Source organism: Seriola aureovittata, chromosome 18, assembly GCF_021018895.1.
Source record: "Seriola aureovittata isolate HTS-2021-v1 ecotype China chromosome 18, ASM2101889v1, whole genome shotgun sequence".
Taxonomy (NCBI): Eukaryota; Metazoa; Chordata; class Actinopteri; order Carangiformes; family Carangidae; genus Seriola; species Seriola aureovittata.
Window position 1 is genome coordinate 24649956 of NC_079381.1, and position 20143 is coordinate 24670098.

The 20143-nt window shown below is 43.9% G+C and overlaps 2 protein-coding genes across 5 annotated transcripts; one reads left to right on the forward strand and one right to left on the reverse strand.

Annotated features, from left to right (window-relative positions):
- Positions 1–316: 316 nt before the first annotated feature.
- ppp1r3b (protein phosphatase 1, regulatory subunit 3B) lies at positions 317–3322 on the reverse strand. 2 transcript variants are annotated; one of them, XM_056403653.1, is made up of 2 exons: positions 3037–3322; positions 317–1875 (listed from the first exon to the last, which is right to left on the reverse strand). In XM_056403653.1, exon 2 carries the CDS (start codon positions 1854–1856, stop codon positions 999–1001), a length of 858 nt encoding a protein of 285 aa, XP_056259628.1. In that variant the 5' UTR covers positions 1857–1875; positions 3037–3322; the 3' UTR covers positions 317–998. The 2 variants fall into 2 exon arrangements, with proteins under 2 accessions (XP_056259628.1, XP_056259627.1); XM_056403652.1 differs by having other exon boundaries at positions 2953–3320.
- On the forward strand, positions 3011–19587 carry lmbrd2b (LMBR1 domain containing 2b). 3 transcript variants are annotated; one of them, XM_056403650.1, is made up of 20 exons: positions 3011–3027; positions 5511–5587; positions 5678–5849; positions 8323–8529; positions 8613–8725; positions 9337–9435; positions 9524–9691; positions 10690–10900; positions 10984–11058; positions 11137–11250; positions 12192–12375; positions 13136–13317; positions 13906–14039; positions 14718–14823; positions 14908–15005; positions 15455–15558; positions 15649–15695; positions 16340–16457; positions 16549–16675; positions 17575–19587. In XM_056403650.1, exons 4-20 carry the CDS (start codon positions 8356–8358, stop codon positions 17636–17638), a joined length of 2118 nt encoding a protein of 705 aa, XP_056259625.1. In that variant the 5' UTR covers positions 3011–3027; positions 5511–5587; positions 5678–5849; positions 8323–8355; the 3' UTR covers positions 17639–19587. The 3 variants fall into 3 exon arrangements, with proteins under 3 accessions (XP_056259625.1, XP_056259626.1, XP_056259624.1); XM_056403651.1 differs by lacking the exon at positions 3011–3027 and having other exon boundaries at positions 5523–5849; positions 8293–8529; XM_056403649.1 differs by lacking the exon at positions 3011–3027 and having other exon boundaries at positions 5524–5849.
- Positions 19588–20143: the final 556 nt, after the last annotated feature.

Genomic DNA, 20143 nt, shown 5'->3' on the forward strand with positions numbered 1-20143 from the left:
TTACTGACATACAGTAAGTTAGAATATATACGACTTTATTGAACAGCATTTTTAAAATACTCTTTAAAATTCATCACAACAGAACATTGAACCTCTGACAGCAGAAGTCTGAACACACACAGTTTAAAAAAGACAGGAAGTCAATGGAAACACTGTTTAACATCATGTGGTCTCTGTTTGTCTGAGTCTTCAGAGGTGGAGCAGATCCTGATCGTAACTACACCTCCTCCTCCTCCACCTCCTCCACCTCCTCCACCTCCTCCACCTCCTCCTCCACCTCCTCCTCCTCCTCCTCCACCTCCTCCTCCTCCACCTCCTCCTCCTCCTCCTCCTCCTCCTCCTCCACTGATCCACAGCCGCAGTCAGAACAACCACCATCATCTAAAGTCCATGAATTAACCTGAAGTGAGTGTGAAGTGTTCTACAGCCACGAATCAGCTCGTCAGGATTATTACTGTAAATAATGACAATGATAATTAGTCTTTGTTGGTTGAGGAACAGATGAATGTTGAGGAAGAAGACCTGGGTGAAACACACACACTGTCCTCGTCTTCATCTGGGATGTCCAGGGAGGAGACAGTTCAACAAGTAATTAACCAACAATGAAAAGATTCGTTAGTTAGTTTCTATCTTTTAGCTGGAAACAAGATTTTAACTGTTGGTCGTCTGTGATTTCTTCTGTCTCCTCATGTTGCACCAGCTCATACTCATGTGTGATTGTACAGAGAAACAGTGTCAACAACAACAAAGCTAAGCTAATGCTAAAGATGCCGGAGAGGACTGTGGAGACCAGGTCCTGGATCAGGAAACTAATCTGACACTATTTTCCTGACATTCTATAGATTAATCAATTGATCAGTTATCAGTTAAAGGTGACCCCATGGGCCCCGCCCACCAACATGTGGCTGAGACCTGAAGAGTTCAGGTGTGCGATGAGCATCGGACAAATCGTACTCGTGACCTTCAGCAGCATCGTGAACACGTTTAAAAACTGGGGGTCAGTAGTACGGGCCGATGTCCTCGTACCCGGCGTAGCTCGGCCAATCAGGGAAGATCCCGTGCGAGCAGGTGGGGCTGCCGTACCGGTCGAAATGAATCCCAAAGTCAAAGGAGTTTGTGCGGTGGCTGACGGCGTCCTGACGGTGGCTCTTCATGGAGGACCAGAGCACCCTGTAGTTGTCGCCCCAGTTGCTGTCCCAGTGCTGGCGCCCCCCCACCTCGTAACAGACGGCGAACTCAACGCGCTCGTGAGGCGGCAGCTCCGCGGGCAGGGACACCTCGAAGGAGAAGGTGTCACTGTACGAGCTGGGATACGTGTCCTTCACGTACACGCAGTCCACATCCGTGTGGCTCTTCCAGGTGTCAAAGGTCACCCGCAGCCTCACGGACTTCTCAAAGGACACGTTCCTGACCTTGACGGTTCCCGCTAAACCCTTGTCCTTCAGCACGCAGTGCTCCAGACACACAAGGTTCCTGTTCAGGCTCTGACGGAAGAGCAGGTAGTCTGAGGACGGCTGAGGGAAGTCCAGCACCAGCCTGTCCTTCTCCGCCGTCAGAGACGCAGCAGAGCTCAGCGCCTCCTGGACGTTCAGCGGGATGTCGATGGGGTCGTTGAACGGGGAGAAGACCTTCACCCTGGTTAGAGACAGACCTCTGTGATCGGCGAACGTCACCTGCTTTTTAGCTTTTCTGGTGTCTTTGGCAGAGGAATGTCCGACGTCCGGCGCCGGCTCAACGCGCTGCGGCGGCTGGAACCTGAGGCTGGAGCTCAGAGCAGGTGAACAGCTGTTAGGAGGCGTCCTGTAGACGAAGTCCTCGGTGGACAGGTACAGAGGTAAGGCCATGTCAATCGGCATGGTGGTCTCCGGAGGAGCACTGAAAGACAGGAAGTAGAGAGTTTACACAATAAAACCACTGCAGCACAGACCGTGGAGGGGAGGACATGGACGGGTTCCCCTGGTTCTGACTGGTTCTCCCTGGTTCTCCCTGGTTCTGCCTGGTTCTCCCTGGTTACCTGTGTATCTTCTAAATGATTTCACTGTTTCATAGTCAAACAGTTCATCAAGAAAATGATCAGGAAATAAACTGATAATCAAAACAATCACTAGTTGCAGTTGTAATTAGCCTGAGATCAGCGGTCAGAAACTCTGTTACAGGAATATTCTGTTTTTACAAACTGAACTATTAATTGGTTAATTAAGAAAGAAAATATTAATTCATGATTCACGTAAAATCAGTCACAGGGACGTTTTTCTGTTTGACTACTTTACATATTTAAAGAACATATTCTTCTTTATGATCACATCCTTTTATATAAAGAACAGAAAGTTTTTTTTTATTATTTCTCGTTTAAGTATTTATTCTACAGTATTTTATTTATTCTACAATGTTATTAATTTTATTGTATTTTATTTATTCTACAGTATTTTATTTATTCTACAATATGTTATAAATTTTATTGTATTTTATTTATTCTACAGTATTTTATTTATTTTACAGTATTTTAAGAGTCAGGGGCGTCCCAGTGGTTCACCTGGTGGAACGAGCACCACAAAGGCTCGGTCCTCAGGTTCGAGTCCCAACTGTCCTGTCTCTATAATAAAGGAACAAAAGTCCCAAAATAAGTTTAAAATCAGAATCAGCTTTAAAAACAACGACAGGTTAACTGTGATGTCCACAGAGAGACGAGTCTCAGTCTGTCTCTAAACCATGATTCACTTCACCTGTACCGACCTCACGTGACCTGCTCCTGGTCCACGGTTCTGATTTTAATCTATGAGGAAGTTAATGAGGAAACAGGAAGTCCCGCTGTCTGATCTGGGGGTCTCATGCCGGAAGTGTGTCCGCTCTTCAGCCCCTTCCGCTGTAAAACCACGTATCACCGTGCACCCCCCCCCCCCGATATGTCCGCTGCTCTCATTCATCTCTACACCTGTGAAGCCGCGGTCTCACCTGTGTCCAGCTGCAGCTCTCTCAGGTGCTCCGCTGCGTCACGCGACTGCTAATATCAACCCAGGACGCGCTCAGGTAGGTTACCTGCTGCTGAGGACCAGGGACGGGTTCTCCCTGGTTCTCCCTGGTTCTCCCTGGTTCTCTGAGGTTCTGAGCCGCAGCAGCTTCAGTCTGCATTCATGGCTCCGATCTGAGTCTCAGTTCTGATCTGGTCTCAGGTCTGATCTGGTCTCAGGTCTGATCTGGTCTCTGGTCTGATCTGGTCTCAGGTCTGATCTGGTCTCTGGTCTGATCTGGTCTCAGGTCTGATCTGATCTGGTCTCTGTTTCTCCCTTCACCTTCTAAACCTGTAGAAAGTTTTTCTCTCGCACCCAGTCATGGTTCACGTGAACACCTGCAGACAGCCAATCAGAGAGCGCGCTGACGGAGTGATCGACGGGTCGGAGGGGTCAGGAATGTCGCCATGGTTGACCCCTCCTACCCCTACCTCGGGGGGGGGGGGGGGGGGGGGGGGGTTATCGTATTTAAAAGTCTTTTTTCTTATTTCCTTTTCAGTAACTTTGACTCTTCCTTCTGTTTTAAGTCTAAAGTGATAAAATATATTTTTAACTCAGATATTCTCAGATTTGAATTACACTAAATCTCTGTCTCATAATCCTGACTCATTCAAACCAGTCTGACTCAATACTCATTATTTAGTATCTCATTATTTTGACTTAGTTATTAATAATTTTGTATCTGATGAAATTGACGTAGTAGCTCAGAATTATTTTATGTTCATACATTTTATTGACTCATAATAGTAAGTTTTGACTTTAATAGTTTCTCTGTGACTAAATATCAGTTCAGTGGATTTAATCATGGGTTTTTATATTCATCATACTTTTCTTCAGTTATTTTCTTTTCTACATCAGTTTGAGCAGAAACTTTAAAAATTTTTAATGATCATTATCATCATAAACAAACATGTGGGCGCCTTCATTCACTTTGTTTCTGGTGTTTTTCTGTTTGTGTGTCACACATCTCTGCTACACTACCCATGAGCCTCAGCTGCTGTTGCTATGGAGAGGAGGTGTGATTCATGTCACCATAGTTACTAAATTCATCTGAAGTCAACCAGATTCTTTTAGGATGCAGATTGTAGTCAGTGTAAGCTGAAGCTCTGTGATTGGCTGCTTGTCAGTGAAATGCACCTTGGGAGTTGTTGTAGGCTTATAGTATGAATCTGTTTATTTCCTGGCAGGAGAGTCAGAGGTCAGAGGTCAGCTCTGTGAACAGTGGTTCATTAGATTATTAGATCCTGATAGTAACACTCAGAGGACTCGTGGCTCAGGTCTGAAGAGGGAAAAGCCTCCTGGCCTGTGATTGGCTGTCACGCAGATAGTCTGGTTTGGGATTCGTCAACAAGTAGAGCAGGCAGTCAGCTGATGAAGCAAAGTCCAGACCAGCAGGAGGACTGAGCTAACAGGCCAGACCTGCTCTTCCTCCCTGTAGAGACGGTCTGTCCTGCAGAGCGGATTCAAACGTCATGTACCAGTCAAACACACTGATGATAAACACATGAACAGGAAGTTAATATTTCCATCATTTTCTGTCATATTTGATGCCGTAGCTGCAGTTGTTAAAATGATTCTTATATCTCATGAACAGAGACATGCAGGTTGGAGTGTGTGTCTCAGTCTGCAGCACAACATCCAGTCATAACAGTGTGTCCGCACAGAAAGAGCTTATTTTGGCCTCCGTGTCACCGAGTTAGGAAACAAGCTGCTGATCATGTAAATATTTGTTCAGGGATAAAGCTCCTGAACGATGAAGTTCAAGAACAGAAAGATCAGGTTTGTGATAAGTCAAGTCTCTGATAAGGACTCTGTCCCTGACTGCACCACCATATGACCCATATGTGGGTCTGTGACCTGAAAATAGACGAAGCTGAGCTGCAGGAGTCAAACATTAATCTGGGGTCAATCACAGCTGCACTAACTGGGGGGGGGGGGGGGGGGGGGGCACATGTTCCCCGACAGATACAGAAATACACACCGATTACTTCATACAAATCTTTATTGATGTGATAATCATGAAACAGACAATTAATAGCTTCCACAGTCAGATTCATTGCAACATGTGACATATGGAGAGGATGAAAACTACAGGACACATCAGACCAAATACAATGGTACATTAAATAAGATAAGAGGAGCCTATATTTATTTAATTATTTTCATTTACTAGAAACCATACAGTGTAGATCGTATATTGAATAATGTAAGCCAAGAGTGTTATGAGGAAATTTCTTAACATTATTAAAGATAGATAGATAGATAGATAGATAGATAGATAGATAGATAGATAGATAGATAGAGACATTATTCATCCCCTAGAGGAAACAATAGTTAAATAGTAAATAAATAAATATTTATGAATATGGGACCTTTAAGACATCAACATTTAACCTTCAACCACAAAGTTAATTATTTATTTATATATGTATTTATGTGTAAATTAAGTATAAAGTAGTATAAACTGTAAAGTACAAGTACTATAAATGTGTACTCCTGTAGTGACACGGGTCAGCCTGCAGGGGCAGTAGCGCGGCCAGCAGCGTCTGAACCGGGACCGGGAGAAGAAAAGGGAGAAGGTAGGGACCACCCGAGCTGCTGCGCATGCGCTGATTGAGCCAGGTTTTCCGTGTGTGACGTCATCGGCCTCTCCTCGGTGTTCTTCCTAGATGAGGAGAACCAGGATGTGACTGGAGCCGCTCGGCTAACGACAGAGACTCACCAGAACACCGAGGGGTTTTTATGGAAACGGCCGCGGAGAGTGAACTCACAGCGGTCAGCAGAGAGTCCTGAGCCCCTCACCGTCCTCCGGAGCCCGCTACAACAGACACACAAACCGCGGTAAGAAGCGACACGTCAGCGACGTTATGTTAGCTAGCATACGTTAGCTAGCATACGTTAGCTAGCATACGTTAGCTAGCATACGTTAGCTAGCTGGAGCTGCGTTACTGTGGTGGTAATCTGACCGGAGAACAGCCCGCTGCTTCCTTCAGGTTATTTCCTGTGACAGCGGACACACCTGACTGTCTCTGGATCAGTCAAGTCTTCAGGTGATCTGTGTGTCCCTATAAACCTGCTGCAGGTAAAATGTCCCGTTTATCAACACACACTCTGTCTCTGTGCATCACACACCGGAGTGTGTGTCGGCAACAACATGGCGATGTGATGCGTATCATGACACACAGGTTAGGATTCAGCATATTGTGATAATGTCAGTGATATAATGGGATTTTTAAAATATCATTCTACGGAAATAAGAACACACCTGTAGGTCTCGGGGATATGACATCAAATCAATATATATATCTAGATATAGATAGATATTTTATTTATCCACTTAATTTCGTATGTCCAGTAGCTCATTGGTAATAATAATGATATTAACAGTTAATCATAAATAAACAATAACAATTAAATTAGAATATAAAATATACCTATATATAACCTTTATTATGATCACTGATTGATTACTTTGGTGCAGCTGCTCAATTAATAGAACTATAATCAAAATCTCAATTTGGTCAAGTGCAATATCCGAATAACAGGAGCTGCATGTTTGTGATGAAGGTAAGATGTGTCACATTGTTGTGTATTGTTAGCTTTAGCATTGTTAGCACCATCAGTGTTGTGGTGCTACAGAGACGCCCCATCATACAGAACATATTCTCCAGAAGTGTAGGAACTTGATTGTTTATGTATTTTTTTGTATGTGGTGCAGCCCTAGTTTGGTGCTTCTCTCTCTCTCTTTTCTGTGATCCTCTTCATATTCATCAGTGCGATTGTGTCCAAGCGATGTGATTTGACTTCTTCTAATTGTTTGGTGTCGTCTTCACTGAAGCCAGAATGAGCCCAAACAGCAGACACTGATTTCTTCTCAGGTGTTAGCTGCTCAGGTTGAGACTCAGTCTTTATGCTCGTGTCGTCTATTTTGTTTGTCAGAACAGAAGGATCTGCATCTATCTCAGTCCCTGTAACATTCAACATCACTTCCTGTACAATCTGAGCAAAGGACCTGACATTTACTGGATTCTTTAGGTTAACACTGTCAGTAAATATAAATGGAAACACACTGTTTAACAAAGAGTGAGGTGAGAGTGATCGTTCCTTCTCCGATCAATCACATGGCAATTGTGTGATCAGCTTAGAGTGGGCTATGAGAAGGAGGAAGTTACTGATAAAAGAGTCTTACTGCTGACACCCAGACAACAGCTCAGAATAGAAGAGAAGAGAATGACTCTGAGGACTCTGAGGAGCTCTCCTGTCACCAGCAGCTGCAGGAACACATGTTTTTTCTTGAGCGTCTGATGAACCTTCGACCACGGACGGTGGTCCAGGTGAGGTCCAGGTGAGGTCCAGGTGAGGTCCAGGTGAGGTCCTCAGAGATGTGGGCTCCTGGGAGGTTAAAGCTGGGAACTAAAGAGAACTAAATCATATCAGACTGATCATGCAAACTGATCAGGGTTATAGAACCAGGGTCCCTGTGTATTTAATCAGACTCATTAACCTCAGTCTTTCACTGAGTTCTAATTAAAATCCTCACTACCAGAGTTAGAGCAGTAATTACTGCCCCCCCCCCCCGTGCAGTAACACAAAGACTCTTTCATGGTTTACGGGTCAGCGTGCCTCTGTTGGACGGTCCCATGATTCTGTGATTCCCATGAGTCTATATGACGTCATCATAATTATAATTATGAGGATGTTCAGCAGCAGTTTGTGGATGAAGAACATCGACCGCTCCCGTCGTCACTGCAGCTTTTTCCTCCATCAGTGATGATGATGAAGGTTTTGTAGTTTTATGGCGTGCTGCAGTAACTAGATGGTAACCATGGAGACGACAGACTGATCAGGCGTGTTGGTGTCTGTGAACATGTTGGTCAGTAAATCACAACAAACACCACAGACACAGAGAATGTGAGGTCACTCAGAAACACTGTAGATTTTTATATTATAGAGTCGGACTGCAGCTGACGATCATTTTCATTATTGATTAATCTGCCAATTATTGTTTTTAATTAACTGTTTTTAATTCACAACCAAACAGCCGTCGCTGCAGTTAAAGGACGAGTTCACAGTTTTCAAATCACACTGTGACGAGGAGACTGGTTTTCTTACTGTGATGTTATGTGATGACATCACTGTGATGTCAGAGTACGTGATGGGAGATCAGAGTTACACTGGACGTCTTCTAACGTTTGAGTTTTAATCTCAGCAAGTTTAATACTCTGCACTGCGTCTCCACCTCCATCATCAGAAACATGTTAATGAGGCGTCTCCTGCCCACCAGGTGAGTCACCTGTCCCGCCCCCTCCTGCAGGTTTCTGGCGGGCTGCTGAACGAGGTCGGCGGGATGAGCGGGGCCGCTCTGGGCATCGAGATCGTGGTGGTATTCTTCCTGGCGCTCTTCCTGCTGCACAGATATGGAGACTTCAGGAAGCAGCAGCGCATGGTGCTGTTCGGCACGCTGCTGGCCTGGTACCTGTGCTTCCTCATCGTCTTCATCTTACCTCTGGACGTCAGCACGGTCAGTCCTGAGCTGAGCTCTGTCCCCCACGTCCTCACGTCTGTCCAGCCCAGACTGTGACTGTGTTTGTTCTCTCCTTACAGACCATCTACAAACAGTGTAAGATAGACCATGAGAAGCACAAGTCTCCTCCCACCGCCGGCCCGATACCGTCCAATCACACCACGGCAAACACATCTGCCACACCCACCCAGAGGTCAGTACAGAGTCACGTGTTCATTATATTCTCACAGATCTGAGTCAACGTTTACATGAAGGTCCTGACACATTTAACCCTGAACTGACGAGTCGGCTGACGGGAAATTAACCTGCAGCGATTCTGATCATCGATCAATAGATTAAAAGTGTTTTTTGAAGGATTTGCTGCTTCTCTGTTTGTATCACAGTGAATATTCATTCAGACGAAACACGACACGTGAAGGTTTCACTCTTTTTACACAACAAACGGTTCATCCTGAAAGACACAGAAATAAACATCAGATAATTATTCGTTATTTCCTCTGAGGAGATTACAGAGTTCTGTGTCTCTGTGTCTCTGTCTGCGTCTCTGTGTCTGTGTCTCTGTGTCTCAGTCTGTGTCTCTGTCTGCATCTCTGTGTCTGTGTCTCTGTCTGCATCTCTGTGTCTGTGTCTCTGTGTCTCTGTCTGTGTCTCTGTCTGTGTCTCTGTCTGTGTCTCAGTCTGTGTCTCAGTCTGTGTCTCAGTCTGTGTCTCTGTCTGTGTCTGTGTCTGTGTCTCAGTCTGTGTCTCAGTCTGTGTCTCAGTCTGTGTCTCTGCTGACCCCCCCTGTCCTCTTGTGTCCCTCAGCCCCCCTCAGCCGTGCTACAGGCCGTGGAGCTACATCCCTGACGGCATCATGCCTGTGTTCTGGAGAGTGGTGTACTGGACGTCTCAGTGTCTCACCTGGTCAGTGAGTCTGCTGCTCCAACTGTGATCATGATGCAGGTGTGTCCCAGTGAGTCTCTGTGTCCTCAGTGTGTCTCTGTGTCCTCAGGCTGCTGCTGCCCTTCATGCAGTCGTACGCTCGCTCCGGAGGATTCTCCATCACGGGGAAGATTAAAACCGCCCTGATAGAAAACGCCATTTATTACGGGACCTACCTGCTCATCTTCGGCTCCCTGCTCATCTACGTGGCCGTCCATCCTGAGTGGCACCTGTCCTGGTGAGTGGACGCACTGCTGTCCTCCTGGTATCTGGGCTCATTCTGCTCCTTTTGAATCACCTGGTTCCCTGAGGGGGCGGAGCCTTTCACAGCCAATAACTTCATCTTACTTTAGTTTAACCCAGGGGTCGGCAACCTGCGGCTCCGGAGCCGCATGCGGCTCTTTCATCCTTATCCTTATCTGTGTTAGTTCTTTTTTTTAAATTTTAGTTCTAAATTGGAAGATTATTGTGATCTTGAAATATTAAAATAAAATTATATTTTATCATTTTTCATCGCTCAAAATAAACGTCACACTCGGGGAAGCAGGTATACCCGCCGAAACGCCGTCCATTTGTCGAGACTTTCAACCCTTCCTGTCGATCTTCGGATCCACATATGTATGTGAGCAGCTATTCTCCACTATGATTCATGGGATGAAAGAGCCGCATGCGGCTCCGGAGCCGCGGGTTGCCGACCCCTGGTTTAACCTAAAAACAAAAACGAACCTAAAAACAAACAAAAGAACCTAAACACAAATAAAAGAACCTAGAAACAAATAATAAAAAAAACCTAAAACAAAATAACTGAGAAAAAATACAATAACCTAAAAACAAAATAACATAAAAACAAATAAAAGAACTTAAACACAAAATAACGTAAAAATAAAATAAAAAACCTAAGAACTAATTAAAAATCTAAAAACAAATGAAATAACCCAAAAGCAAATAAAAGAACCTAAAAACAAAACATAAAAACAAATAAAATAACAAACACAAAATAACCTTAAAAGCAAATAAAAAAATTAAAAAAAACATAAAAGAACCTAAAAATAAATGAAATAACATAAAAACAAATAAAAGAACTTAAACAAAAACAAATATAACATACAACAAATAAAAGAACCTAAAAACAAATTTAAAAAAATCCCTAAATAGGAAAGAATAGAGTAAGGACAATGAAGCTCCTCCCAGTCCCTGTGTGACAGGTGTGTGGTTTGTCCTCCTGCTCTGATTCAGGTACGAGCTCCAGACCATCGGGATCACGGCGGCGAACACCTGGGGCCTCTTCCTGCTGGTGCTGTTGCTAGGTTACGGCCTGGTGGAGATCCCTCGCTCCTACTGGAACGCCTCGCGACACGGACACCTGCTCATCAAGACTTACTTCAAGGCGTCCAAGCTGATGACGGAGAAGGCGGACGCAGAGGAGAACCTGGAGGACGTCATGGAGGTGAGCGGCAGGCAGGAAGTGACTGTGACGGACAGGGGTCAGAGGTCGATCAGTGTCTTAATGTGACGTCTGTTCTGCTGCAGGAGGTGAGAAAGGTCAGCGAGTCCATCAAGTACAACCATCCGCTGAGGAAGTACATCGACACCATCCTCAGGAAGGTAAGTGGAGCACTCAGGCTCACGGTTCATTGATCAGATATTAGTGATCAGACTGATTGATCCCACTGCTCCCCTCAGTGCCCTCTGGACTACCAGGAGAAGATGGGCAGGAACATGGACGACTACGAGGACTTTGATGACAAACAGAACACGTATCCCAGTGAGAAGAGCCTGGTGAAGCTCCACAAACAGGTGAGAGGGAGACACCTGAGGTCACAGGTCAACAGGAAGAGGGAGCAGATTAAAACATGTGCAGCTCACCTGCAAGATTTTTATCTCGTTAGATTAAAAAAACCTACACTGAGATCCTGAGATCAAAAAACTACAATAAAGATATTATATGTTAATATTTAACACATTTCACTGAACTGATTTTTTTATTCAACATCAGTCCTGATCTTAACGACCAAATATTCAGTCATTTTCAGGATTTTAACCCTTTAAATCCCGTTTTTACATGATATGTGGGTAAAAACACACGTCTCTCTGTGTCTGTTTCTCTGTCCTCACCTCCAGTGATGAAGAAACTCAGCTCAGTGACATCTGGTGGTTTCTAAAGCTCATACTGGAGCCTCTGATTTTATTACTGCTGTGTGCAATAAAAACACAAGAAGCCACTGTCTTATTTTCTAAATCTATAAAACAGGTGTCAGAAATTATTCTGCAATAATCCACATTAAAATAACTCATTAAATGAGTTGTTCAAAAAGCCACAAAACATTTGTGTTGACATGAAATTCAAAGTTTTTTGTTGCAGCTGAGACACAGTGTCTCTTACATTACTGAAGTTATTAGTTTGAAATACACAGTAAAATGAATTGATAAAACCGCAGCAGTAAAAACTTTTTCTTTCTCGTTACATATTTAAAATTCTGTTCTGTTCAGTTCTGTTCATGTGTTAAGACAAACTCTGTAAATGTTAAAGCTCCATGTTTCTTCTTCTGTGTTTTATTTGGAGTGTTGATCAGAAGATATAAAAACCGTCTCAGTGTAGTTTTACATCTCCTCTCTCAGGCTTCTCTCTGCAGCTCTAGTAACAACAGGTCGGTGAGCCAATCAGAAGAGAGGAGGCTCTTAGCCTCTCTTCTGATTGGCTGAACTCTGTGTGTGTGTGTGTGTGTGTGTGCGTGCAGGTGATCTATGCGGTCCAGAGACACAACAGGACTCGTGTGCAGTGGCAGATCCTGCTGCAGCAGGCCATCCACCTGGAGGACGTGGCCAAGAACGAGACCAGTTCAACCCACCAGTTCGTCCACAGCTTCCAGTCCTCGGAGCCCGCCGGCTGGTTCAGCAGATACGTGTACACCCCGACTGTAGGTGGGTCAGAGGTCAGGGCCCCAAGTCCTGTCAGTGCTCCCACATCTCCACTTACTGACTGTAGGTGGCAGTAATGAGCTAAGAAATGCAGCAGAACAGCAACAAGAGCAAAGGAAGAAGAAAACTACAGCATGAACGTACAGTGTAAATACATTAGTGAGAAACACTGAATGTAAACCACTGAAGAAGGAAGAAGAAGTCAAACACTGTGTTCACTCAGGATGAAGACCAGATGTGAAAATTAATTAAATAATAATCAGTTTACAGTGGAGGAGAACAGGTGAGAGAACAGGTGAACTATGAGGAAACATTTACACAACATGGCGTTCGACTGGCAGATGATTTCCTCCAAAGTCTTTTACAGACTCAGAAGAAACAGGAATAGAACAGAATAGAACAGAATAGAAGTGTTGATGATGAATCAGCAGATTTTCTGACCAAAACAATCGAACATCTGTTTAAATGAAGCTTCATGTAGAAGATTTTCATCGTTATCTTCCTGTGAAAACGGCCCTTTTCCTTTGGCACTACATTTCTAAACCGCTGAACTACCGTAATCCTACGCACAAGCACCTACAGAGGGCGCTGTATCACGCCGCAGCTGCAGGTCAGCTCAGTGAATCTGACGCAGCAAAAGTTTGTTTGAAGGAATTAATACAGAAACATTCTGATCTCACTTTATAAATGAAAACCTGTTTGTTGGATGTTTATATCAAATATATGTGATATTTCTAACATGAATATTAATGTGTGTGTGCAGAGTGGTACTGGGAGTGTCTCCTGAAGCGCTGGTTCTACCGGCTGCTGTCCGTGGTCCTGACCCTGTTCAGCGTGGCCGTGGTCTGGTCCGAGTGCACCTTCTTCAGCACGCGGCCCGTCCTCTCTCTGTTCGCCGTGTTCATCCAGCTGGCCGAAAGAGACTACAACTACCTGTACATCGAGGTCAGACACACACCTGTACCTGAGCTTTAGAGGAGCTGACAGCTGCATGTTGTGACCTCTGGACAGAGCCAGGCTAACTGTTTCCCTCTGTTTCCAGTCTTTATGCTAAGCTAAGCTAACAAGCTGCTGGTTCATATTAACTGTACAGACACGAGTGAACATCTGACTCTCGGAAAAGAGGAAGAAGAAGCTGGTTTCCAAAACTTCTTCATTTAACTAATATGATCATTAATAACTGTATTAAATCACTGAAAACGTCTGTTTAAAGAATTATAATCACACACTTTAGTTCTGATCCAGAAACAGAATTTCTCTTCACTCAGCTGATTCATGCGTTCACACAGATTTACATGTGTTGTTCCACCATTTCACCACCAGGAGGCTCCATAACTGAACACACTAATTTGAACACGGCACATTGGACTGCAGTTCATCATCAGACAGTCTTATTGATCCATTTCCCTCTCTACCTGAGCTGTGACCTCTCACATGGGTCAGAGCCGGTCCTGGAGGTCCAGTCCTAGACCTGCAGCTGTGACGCCGGTCCAGTTTATCTGACCGGTTTGTGTTATCACCTCTGTCCACCAGATGGCGTGCTTCATCACGATCTTCTTCCTGTGTACCTGCGTCTACTCCACCGTGTTCCGCATCCGGGTCTTCAACTACTACTACCTGGCCTCCCATCACCAGACCGACGCTTACAGCCTCCAGTTCAGCGGCATGTGAGTGACAGGAAGTCGTCACAATAAGAGCGCTGTTTATTTTATACTGGATGGTAGAACTGCAGGATGAAATCAGTATGATGATATACATCCAGACACAAACAGACACTGAACTAATCAACTGGATTAATGACAGATTACATTTGAAAGAAACATTGGATTTAGTAAATAATCATTTAAATTTCTAACCTCAGAAACAGGGTCGGGATCAAAACCTGACAAGAACCAAATTTCTGTTCTGTTTATTGGTTCCTACACATCTTCAAGGACCTGACCTTTATCTAATAATTAATATTTTAACGCACAGGTCTGTGGAGCAGATGTTTTATTGTAGTTAATAGTAAATATTATTTACTTTGTGAATGTTTGATTAACTCTTAAAAGAGTTTCTGTTTTTTAAATTTATGTTTTCTAAACATCTGATCTCTTTAACCATGTTGGAATAAATCAGAACCAGAATCAATAATCAGAATCAGAATCAATCAGAATCTATAAAATTATACCAGAAACTCAGCGTCAGTTCCTTCAGTTAGTCAGTAACAGTCAGGAGAGTCAGACTGCAGCAGTGATGCATGATGGGAGGACAGATGACTGATCAGGTTCAGGATCAGACAGCAGCAGCGATGCATGATGGGAGGTGGGACAGGTGACTGTAACGTCCTGATCTGTGACCCACAGGCTGTTCTGTCGTCTGACTCCTCCTCTGTGTCTCAACTTCCTGGGTTTGATCCACATGGACTCGGCCATCTCCCACCAGAAGAAGGAGCCGACCGCCTACACCTCAGTAACTCACCTGCAGCGACACACACCTGTCAGCGCTGCTGTCCGCGCTCAGTCAGCTGGTAACACACGTCTGCTTGTCTTTCAGATCATGGGATCGATGCGCGTTCTGTCCTTCATCGCCAACGGCTTCTACATCTACTACCCCATGCTGATCGTCATCCTCTGCATCGCCACCTACTTCAGGTGACACTCTGATTTAGAGAGAAAAACATTTTGAGAATAAAGTCATAATATATATTATAATAATAATATTATATATATTATATATATATAATATTACAAGAAAACACAAGAAAAAGTCATAATATAAAAAAAGTCATAATGTTTAAAAAAAATCTAAATATTTCAAGAAAAAAAGTCAATATTATGAGAATAATGTCGTAATTTTACAAGAAAGAAGTACTAATATTATGAGAATAAAGAATCATGAATAAATAAATAAATAAACAGCTTTTTATTTAAAAAATTAGATTTTTATTTATTTCAGGAGACTATTATTTAACAAAAACCTTGTTCAATCAAATAATAGCAAACAATAGAGCGAGATCTAGTGGCAGTGACGGAGGCTTGCAGATCTCTGATGTATCATCGTGTCAGAGTCATTGATCCTGAATCTGATCGACTCTCCTCAGTCTGGGGACTCGCTGTCTGAACCTTCTGGGCTTCCAGCAGTTCATGGGCGACAGTGAGATGACCTCTGACCTGATCGATGAGGGGAAGGAGCTGATCCGACGAGGTGAGCGCCGCGGTGACGGACGACAGTGGAAGTGTGACGGTGAAACAGTCAAAGATCAATAATCGTTAATCAATCAGTGTCTGTTCACAGAGAAGAGGAAGAGGCAGAGGATTGAAGATGGAGAGAACAGACGGAGGGTGAGTCGCCGTGTCTCCTTCTTCTTCTACATATTTTGTTTAATTAAAGCTGCGAGCAGCGACATGTGGGCCCTCGCCTGTCGCTCACCTCAGGGCCGCCGCCAGGAGGTCACATGACGCCGCAAACAGTCATCATGTTCCTGTTTGTCAAGTGAAACCAGACCATGGTAAATCACATGATGTCATTCAAGAGTTACTTCCTGTTTTCAGTAGGTGGCGCCAGGACAGTGACATCATGTCGGCATGCAGATGTCCTCAGTGTGGGACGGTCATCAAATGTGAAGTTTGAGGCAGATTGAACGATGTATATTAGTTATAGCAACTTCCTGTTTCAACAGACAGGAAGAAGCTATAACTATAATAAACATTGACCAATCTGCATGCTGACATGATGTCACTGTCTGACAGTCAGATTCATATTTTTATAGATAACAAACTAAAGGAGGTGATGTGTAATGGGATCATCATCCCCTTCAGCCTCTTTTAGCTCCTTGTTTTGGTTCTGCAGCTCGTGTCCTGTCGGGTTCAATCTCAGTGTTTCCAGCTGATGATGATGATGATGAAGAGTTGACCTCCCGCTCAGCAGCAGACGAGTGAGTGTGTTTCTGTCAGAGCTGCATCACACCAACGTGTCTGTGTTGCAGGAGTGGAAGGAGCGCTACGGAAACCCGAGGGAGGACTACGCTGCCAGGAACCGGAGCAGCCACGAGATGAAGGAGACCAGTTACTCCGACGCCGTCACCTCCTCCAGCGGCGGCAGACGTGAGTCCGACCACAGCTCAGTTTCTCTCTGACTTCTCCACTGTTGATTAAAGTTGTGATATCTGAGCGTCTGCTGTTGTCTGATGAACAGAGGCGAAATATTCCCGCTCCGGGAGTCGAGCCGAGAGAGACTGCATCGAGCTGCTGCAGGACGCCGAGCCTCTAGACTTCAACGCCGACTCTCTGACTGACGACCCTCTGGACACAGAGTCCGGCAGGTGAACTGAACTTCCTGCTCTGAGTCTTCGTGAAGATAAATGTTTATCAGACTTCATCATGTCTGTAGCTCACACTCTGTCACTGTGACTGGAGACGTTTCTACCTGACTGAGCGTTAGCTTGTCCGCCACCAGCTGCACGTCTGAATCACAGTGAAGTTCAGTTCAGGGTTAAAAATATCAGTTACAAATATTTTTCTGGTTTGTGTTAAATTCATTTAAAGACCAGACACTGAAACTTTAGGCTGTTGAAAGGTGTCATCTATAGATGATGTTGAATGTTGCATGTTGAATCTGAGCGTCGGCCTCTTCATGCATCAAAGGGTTGAATCATCATTCATCGAGTTCTATAGAGGAGATTTCAAAATATCTAGATATTTTAACATGGGAGTCAATGGGGATTGACTCACTGTTGGAGCCAGACTCTAGTGGTCGTTAGAGGAACTGCAGGTGTATCGCGATATAAACTTAAAATATCACGATATTACTTATAGACCATGTCACCCTAACTGAACGTTTTCATGTGAGTGTGTGTGGTGTTTCATTTACTGTGTTTTTAGTCTCAGTTTGGTTTCTGTTTAGTCTCAGATGTGTGTGTGTGTGTGTGTGTTTTTAGTCTCAGATGTGTGTGTTTTTTTTAGTCTCAGATGTGTGTGTGTGTGTTGTAATTCCAGATATGTGTGTTTTTAGTCTCAGATGTGTGTGTGTGTGTGTCTTTAGTCTCAGATGTGTGTGTGTGTGTTTTTAAGTCTCAGATGTGTATGTGTGTGTGTGTGTGTGTGTTTGTTTAAGTCTCAGATGTGTGTTTGTGTGTGTGTTGTAGTTCCAGATATGTGTGTTTTTAGTCTCAGATGTGTGTGTGTGTGTTTTTAGTCTCAGATGTGTGTGTTTGTCCTTCAGACACGCAGGAGGACGGTATCTGTCCATGTCGTCGTCTCGCAGCAGGATATTCGACGACGTCTGACGAGGTGAAGAAACCTGAAGGAGAACATCAACATCACTGTCTCCTCATCCACCTGCAGGGAGTGAATGTACCTCACCACCTCCACCTCACGGCTCACCGCCCGCCTCCTCGTCTCCCAGCATGCATGGTAACCAAGACACAGGTCACACCTGTCACCTGGAGATATTTTCATAAACACTGCGGCAGTTTTCATGTCACTGAAGACACTTGAAGGAAAGTTAATGTGATTAAAGTGACAGATGTTAGTCTTGACTCCTGCTGAAGTTACTGAGCTGCATGTCATGATGGCAGGATGCGCCCTCTAACTGTCTGAGCATGTACGACTGTGAATCTGCAGCGGCTGCATGTCCAACACCACACGTCACTTTACTGAGAGGCGTCATGAAGGTCCATGTGTCTGTTTTATTTATGTTTTTATTGTTATGGATTTATTTAAGAGATGAACCGATGATTCAGTCACTGATAAACTGATACATGATGATGATGCTGATGATGATGATGATGATGATGAGTCCGACTTCACCTTCACTGACATAAGAAGGTGAATCCTTGAAATGAAAACAGTGTAATCTGACCAGGTGAGTGCACAGGTGATGTGAAGGTGATTAGACATCATGCTGTTTTATTGTTACCTGATTCACTGAAAAACTTTCTGTCAAACTTTCACCTTTAAAGTGAAAGTGGCAGATTTTCATTGACATTTTATTTACATTTTCATTTTGTTAATCCACAGTTTAAATCAAGTTGTTAATTAATACACAGGAAAGAGAAGTGACCTTTAAAGGACCGTGCCTGTGATTGGTTCTCATGTATTAGATCTTAGAACGCGTCTGTGTTACCGTCCAGGCAGCCATTGGTTCCCATGTATTTTACTACAGTAGGAGGTTCAATGTAAAACAACGGTACCAGTTAAAACAGCTTCATCCAGCTGCTTTTACTTTATTTTCATTAAAGTAGAAAATATAAAGGATTGAGAACAGATCCCTGAGGAACCCCAGAGTAGTTATAGAGTCTGGGTGTGAAAGTCGGCAGCTGTTTGATTAAATATAAAATGTATAATCTAATATGTCAGCTGATGTGTTTTCAGCTTAATTTTGAGAATAATAAAGAGATAATGGAACAGAATATTTTATTTCATTATCAGAAGAAAAAACAAAAGGTTGTTTCCTCTAATTACTAATAATGTTTATTTATAAAACAAGATCATCTGCTCTACTGACACAATCTACACATTAACATATAAACTGAAAATATAATGGATCAAGAACAGAACCCTGAGGGACTCCTGGAGTCGGATTACAGACTGTTGTCTGCCCCCAAGTGGCCAAAAAAACTGTCATACATTCAACAGTTAAAAACAGTTGAAACATTTGAATTAAAACCTTAAAAATGAACAAATACACAACAATACATTAACTTTAGTGTAATTCGTGTAATTCATGGCGTGCCTTTGAACATGTGAAATATTTTGGATCTGTAGTAGATGAGCAGGTAAATACACAGGTGTAGTCCTTTAAACGTCGTTAGCATTTAGCATTAGCTCTGGTGTAGATGAAGAGATCCTGCTGGCAGGTTCAGGAGGAAACTGATCTGAGAGCAGTGACTGTTCACCTTCATCACCTGTTCAGGTGTCGTCAGTGACACTGTACATATGTATCATATCTCTTTTGTATTTATGGGCCGATCAACGACGTAGAGAGAAACGTGACTTTGTATTTATGGTATGATTCCTGTATCTTCACCTAGTGACCCCCTCCCTCGACAAGCAGCTCCTCCAGTCGAGCTCGTGTCTAATCATTCTGATTATTCTGGTGATGAAGTCTTTATGTTGAATATTTATGATGATGTCACTCATCTTGTTTCTGTAGAGATCAACTGATTGACTGTAGTGAGTTATTGTGGTTTCCTCTGCTGCCAGTGAGTCAGTCAATAAAGTTATCACAGTTACAGCGGTGTGGTCCCTTTACTCCTGATGACCTCTGACCTCTGATGACCTCTGATGACCTCTGACCTCAGACTGGAAACAAACAGCTGGAGCCTGAAGTGACGCCACAAACTCTGTTTGAAACTTTACCAACAACAAGCTGCTCCTCGCTCTGATCACACGGCATCATCCGTCCACAGAGTGTCACTTCAGTAGTCAAGCCTCTGTACTGTATCATAAACTTCACTCAGCGGCCACTTTATTAGGAACACCTTCTAGTACCGGGTTCGACCCTTCTCCTTCAGAACTGTCTTAATCCTTTATGACACAGATTCAAACAGGTGCTGGACTCATTCCTCAGAGGTTCTGGTCCATATTGACGTGACAGCATCAGGCAGCTGCTGCAGATTTGTCGGCTGCTGAAGACGGGTACGCTGTGGTCATGAAGGGACGGACATGGTCAGCACCAGCCTCATCATCGAGTGTCGCCGGAGGATCCAGACTCATCAACCAGGAAACCTTCTTCTTCTCTGGTCCAATGTTGGTGAGTCTGTGTGACTGTAGCCTCAGCTTCCTGTTGT